Here is a 6,203-nt window from a genome sequence, read left to right as displayed (position 1 = left end):
GGAGTTTAAGGAATTTAATAAAACAATTATTCCATTCGCGCTTGTTGGATATGAGACTGGTTATAGCCAACTCGGCGCTATCATGGAATAATTGTTAAATAAGCTACAATTGGTGCAGAACTTTGCTGCAAGAATTGTTTAGGGATTGAGAAAATTCGATCACATATCTGTTGTTCCTCCTGATAAGATCTTGTTTAATAATTTAGTTTTAGTTTTTATATGTAAATGTTTAAGTGGTTTAGCACCAGCTTATTTATCAAATTATTTGACAAGAAGAGGTTCATAGCCGAAATACAAGAACATCAACAGATTTGAACGTTCCACGCTGCAGACTGTCAGCTGGGCAACGAAGTTTTTATTTTCGTGGGGTCAAATTATGGAATAATTTGCCAAAGAAACTCCTGAGCATTATTGGAATTAGGAATTTTAAGAGAACATTGTTTAATAGCATTTTTAATAATAAATAATGATTAGGTTACTGTAGTTTTTACTTTTTAGAATTTCTCTCATTTCATTATATTAACACTTCATAGGTGGCCCCATGTCTACGATTGGGCCAACCAAAATCGGTCTTTTGCTAGCCAATGGAAAGAGGTGCTGGTAACGCCATTGTTAAAGAAATTCGGTTTAGAGCCAGCAAATTGCAACCTTCGCCCTGTAAGTAACCTGGCATACATCTCTAAGTTAAAGCCCAGTAATACGGTCAACATTTTTCGTGCAACTTATCGCGCAACAATGTTGCGTTGCAAGTTGAGAAGGTTTGTTGCGCGTATGACCACCTTCTTGCGCAACAATTTTTTATGTTACAAAAAGTAGACGTAGCTTTTACTTTTCGCAACATGAAAATTTGTTGCGCTAGAAGGTGGTATTACGCGCAATAAACCATCTCAACTTGCAACGCAACATGGTTGCGCGACAAGTTGCACGAAATATGTTGGCCGAATTACTGGGCCTTTAGTGGAAGTGGCTGTTGCACACCAAATAAAATCGCACATGATCGAGAATAATCTGAACTCGTTTGTAGTTTCTTTTGTGTCTTGCGTGGTTTCTAGGTCGATTTGAAGCGATTTCGTGGAGTTTCTGTTCGAACTGGTTCTCTCCCTATTATTTCTTACCAAGGTAGGGCAGTGCGCCACGGGAAGAAACCGAATCCGTTGACGGAAAACAGCCATAGCTTCGTTCTAAAGGCTCCGATAGCATCAATATTTCACGTGGACCTCGGCACATAGTAACAAAACACATCCATCGTAGGTTTCAGGGGACCATTTCCGTGCGGAGGGAATTATTCCTGAATAATAACCACGTCTTTTCCGTCGAGATCCATCGAAATGGGGTTGACTCTGATCCCTTGGGAGCGAACAGTTCAGTTCGATTTGGCTTAGCGACCCGGCCTATGGGCCGCCGTATTGGACATCATTGCGAGCAATGCGATTACTTACTTAACTTCAAAGATAGATGCAAAACTTTATATTTCACATGACAACTTTTTCGTCTCCATTGCAAACTTCAACTTGCGTTCGAGTTACCTTTTTTTTTTTTTTTTTTCATTATTACGTTCTCCAAATAAACAGTCTAAAAAAGAGCCCACCCATGGTCTAAACTGTCCACCTGAAAATATTGAAGATCCGTTACCAGGATTCATGATAAGAAATAAGCTTAAGTATAAGCGTTCTCTGGTAAAAAGTTTTAAAAACTATGAGCTTTCGACAGACTGAACTGCTGTCTTCAACGGATAAAAACGTAAGAAGAGTAAAAGCGAAAGAAATTTCAATAAACCGGAAAATTCGCATAAATTAAAGGATAAAAGAATGTGCTAGAAAGAATGTAAAAAATGCTAAGAAAATTAGTGTTTCTTTAAGAGAATGTGATATTGTCTTGGGAGCGGGCACGAATTGTTGTCCGCCCCATCAGTTTTAGCCGTTTGCCATGACTCCAATGTCTTTCTACGCCGGTTGTTCCCTTTGTCAATGATTTTAGAGTTGTTGAAGTCAATAACATGATTAAAAGTCCACGCGTGTTTTGCGACATTTGAGCCTTTAGTACAATGCTTCAAGTTCCTCGTGTGTTCTTTTCTCCTAGTATTAAAGGATCTTTTAGTTTCGCCAACTCCAGGGGCAAGATGCGCATGGAATTTTATAGATGACATTGCACTGGTCGTCTTCGGCAGGTCGAAACTTCGGGATAGGGAAATGCTGTTGTAAAGTTTTTACCGGTCTGCTGGTGACTTGGATGTCGTGTTCCTTGAGGATTCTTGTGAGAGTTTCCGTGATGCCTTTGATGTAGGGAAGGACTGCAAAGTTGCGTCGGTTTGTTGGCTCAGCCCATTTAAAGAACATACTGACCAACTCTTCTGGAGTAGGTGTAGGTGGTAGAGGCCTCGCTTCTTTCTTATAACATCAGCAGCGATTTCTATGGGATAGCCGTTGGAGTGTAAAGCGGCGCAAACACGACCAGTTTCACGGGTCTTTCCAACTTGTGTGTTGGACAGATTCAAAGCTCTATGCAGGAGTGTCTCAGCGGTGCTGATTTTATGTATCTATCTGTATGTGTGGGTTTGTGGTAGATGTCAACCGGCCAGCTATCCTTTCTTGACACCCTCATCTCGCGTAATAACGGAAAACTTTTGGTTGACATCTACCGCAAACCCACACATTCAGATAGATATCTTGACTTCCATTCACACCATGACAAAAAAACATAAAATCAGTACCGCTGAGACACTCCTGCATAGAGCTTTGAATCTCCCCAACACACAAGTTGGAAAGACCCGTGAAACTGCTCGTGTTTGCGCCGTCGACTATAACAGCGCCTTGTATCAATCTGGGCTTAAAACGCTGAATGAGAGACGTAACGAAATATGTACGAATTTTATATCTTATGTACGAGCTAATGGTCTGGAGCCAATACGCTCCTTACTCCCAGCTACTGTAAAGCACCCCCATGGCTACGGGCTACGGTCTGGGAGTATTCCCCAGTCCCGCCCCAGGGCGAACACTGACCGTCCAAGGACTTTATTACTTACAGATACGCGTAGAGACTTTGGAACCAATGTCCATGTTAGCCATTAGTGGGAATAATTTATATGTATCGTAATTTTTATGTTGTAAATGTATTGTACCCAGGCTGACACCACTGTAATCCAGCTTTTGTGCTGCAAGCGTGGTAAATAAACTCTATGTATCTATCTATCTATCTATCTATCTATCTATCTATCTATCTATCTATCTATCTATCTATCTATCTATCTAATCTATCTAATCTATCTAGTCTATCTAATCTATCTATCTAATCTATCTATCTATCTAATCTATCTATCTAATCTATCTATCTTCAGTGACAGCTACGATGAGCGCGAGCAGCAATCTCGAAGCAATTCCAGCTGTGTTATTTCACATAGATTCAGAGGAAAATCAGGAATCTCCTGACTTACTCCCATCAGCCGAAGACATCGTAAATTCAGATGCCTCTCCTGTTGGACGTTTTATTTCTTATATTACACGTATTACACGCGTTTCCTTAGTTCCTTCCTTAATTCCTAATCCCAACATCCCAATCCGAAACTGGTTCCGTAGGATACATAGAGGATCGCTCAGAGGCGAAAGCAGCTGAAACCAAAGTCCTCGTTTGCATTAACATCTTGAATCCAAGGTCAACGATGAAATGATATACATGTATGAAATGGATCATACATAAACTGCAGATATGAAATCAAGTGAAGCTATGATCCTCGCAGTTATGAACGCAATTTTTGCAATTGCGTAAAGAAGCCTGAAAAATTCAGGACTTCAACGGGGTTTGAACCCGCGACCATAGCTTCACTTGATTTCATATCCGCAGTTCATGTATGATCCATTTCATATATCATTTCATCGTTGATTCATGTTTCGTTGTTCACGGTCCTTTAACACCATCGGTTTCAAACACAGGCTTATCACAGTTCCATTTTATTTAGTAGAATACTTGAGGAGGAGTGCGTTCGAAATCTAAGAAGTATGGACGTCATCATAAGTAATAATTACAAAGCAGAAACAAGGTCTTAAATATCAAATGCATACTTACCCGGTGGCTTCTCGATCTGCTTCCGCTTACAACGAAAATGTTCACAATCTCACTAGCTACTGTGACGTAAACCATTATAAGTTTAGAATCTTTATATTACAGTGATAGGGATATTACAGTGGTAGAGATTGCACTTCTAAACACCGCATGAGTTCTATAGTAAAGTTGACAGAATTGGTAGTCCTTTGTGCCACGGTTGAGCTGGTTAGAGGAATGGGTCTATCTCTGAGATGACGTCACAAGCTGTTTTGCATTTCACATTTGAAAAAATGTTTGCAATGCAAAGCACTTTGTGACGTCAACTTACGAATAAGTCCATGTTGCACGCTTGCTCGGCCTTGGAACAAACAACCTCTGACTTTTGTTAAATTCTTACGGCGCTCTAAAATTGGGATTTCGAAATGAAGAGGGCGGAGTATTTTTGCAATGGGCTCTTTAATCTCCTTGTGTTGCTATGTTTCAGACTCGGATAGTACGGCTGAGGCTAGCATCTATATATTCGAGTCTGCAATATATATTTGCTGGTTAGATCCAACGGGACCCGGAACCTTTCCTTTGACCAGTTGGCTCTTGCATAGAAAGTTGCTATGTTTGCCGTTTTTGTTTTTTTTGCTGTTGTTTTTCTTTGTAACCGCGATAAGTCTTGTGCCATTGGTATTTTCAACCTCTATGAGGTTTCAACCTCTATAAGTTTCTTCGTCTATTCTTTAGGAGTGCCTCGCAGCTCGATATTCCTGTGTCCATCGGTAACGCCTTGGAAGACAGTTCTCCCATCCGTGGGATACAATAATCCTGGCATTCGTTTGTTCAAGTATGACAGAAATTCTGCGCAGCTCAAGGTAGGGGATTCTTTGATTTCAATTGGTTCATAGCTCTAAACAAAGTTTAAATCCAAATAATATAGTAGCTCTCTTTACAGTTTTTTACTGTAAATTTGTACAGTTTCGAAATCTTCCATCGTTTTCTCCTATTGGTTTTTGCTCAGAATATTTGGCAGTACTTTACAAACCTAACGTATGCAAACCTAATGGACAAACCTGATTGGTTGATAGAATACAAAGCGACGGAAGCCTTTAACATTCCAAATGTGAGCCCGCAGTCCCTTCACTCGCTGGTGCAGACGTTTCAAGGTCAAAAGAGCACAAACTTTGATAAGTACTACCTCTACAACTCAGTGAGCGCTGGGGGAGAACATTGCGATAAATATTGCAAAACTGCGCAAATTTGCGCCATTACAAAAATTGATTTCGATGGTTATGACGAGTGTCTGGAGTTGTCCACCAAAGCGAGTTCCTCAGCGTATGGTTTGAATCGAGTCTCGTTGTTGCTGTTTTGTGCCTATTTTCTTTCAATATTGCTCTCCTCTACTGAAATTCTCAGTCGTTTGTGAATAAAAGAAGCAACCACCCCTCTGAATTGGTAAAAGTCTTAATACGGTTGCAACTGAAAGTCAAGTAATTAATCGAGGCAATTCCGTCTCGCCTACTTCTTGTGTGGAGCAGAGATGGCGCAGTGGTGAGAGCACTCGTCTCCCAACAATGTGGCCAGGGTTCGATTCCCAGACTTGGCGTCATATGTGGGTTGAGTTCGTTGGTTCTCTACTCTGCTCCGAGAAGTTGTTCTCCGGGTCTGACTCCGGTTTTCCGCTCTCCTTAAAAACTAACCTATTCATTTGATGTGTTGATTTGATTTCTGTTCAGTGTCTCCAATTAGTGCCTCAGCGCTAAGTACACTTAAAAGTGCCTCTGTGATTTAAAAAAATCACTTTTTTTTCTTCAGATTTTGAAAGTGTGGTTGCTTAACACCTGACTGGCAAATTTTTATCCAAAGGCCGTTTACTTTTAGTGTAAGTTTTGGATTTCACGGTCCGCCGTTACTCACGTTCAAAACTGAGTGATTGGAGCTCAGAGGCTTGGATCCAGGAAAAAGTGACGTCAAAGGCTCATTAGCTAAAAATTTCAGCGTGTAAATGCAGCTTATTATGTATGCAAAACGCGAGTTTAAAAGTCTGAAAGCCCATAAACACTGTAACTTGTTCAACAAGATCATAACTACTACGAAAGATCATCCTCTTCAAGAATTGCTCCGCCACAACGGCCATAACGATTCTAAGAAAAGGGGGACCTTATTACCAGCTTCCTCGA

At 40.6% G+C, this 6,203-nt stretch overlaps 1 protein-coding gene across 1 annotated transcript in view; it reads left to right on the top strand.

The window, feature by feature from the left end:
- The window catches only part of LOC137981035 (uncharacterized), a 31,682-nt gene extending 25,821 nt beyond the window's left edge, over positions 1-5,861 (top strand). The window contains exons 7-10 of the mRNA XM_068828404.1: positions 3,335-3,499; positions 4,771-4,898; positions 5,045-5,363; positions 5,839-5,861. Of these exons, the coding sequence (XP_068684505.1) occupies positions 3,335-3,499; positions 4,771-4,898; positions 5,045-5,363; positions 5,839-5,861 (635 nt within the window). The remainder of the gene's footprint in view (positions 1-3,334; positions 3,500-4,770; positions 4,899-5,044; positions 5,364-5,838) is intronic.
- Positions 5,862-6,203: the final 342 nt, after the last annotated feature.

The sequence above is a fragment of the Montipora foliosa genome, chromosome 12, assembly GCF_036669935.1.
Source record: "Montipora foliosa isolate CH-2021 chromosome 12, ASM3666993v2, whole genome shotgun sequence".
NCBI lineage: Eukaryota > Metazoa > Cnidaria > Anthozoa > Scleractinia > Acroporidae > Montipora > Montipora foliosa.
Note: the sequence above shows the minus strand (reverse complement) of the source record. Positions and strands in the feature narration are given on the sequence as shown.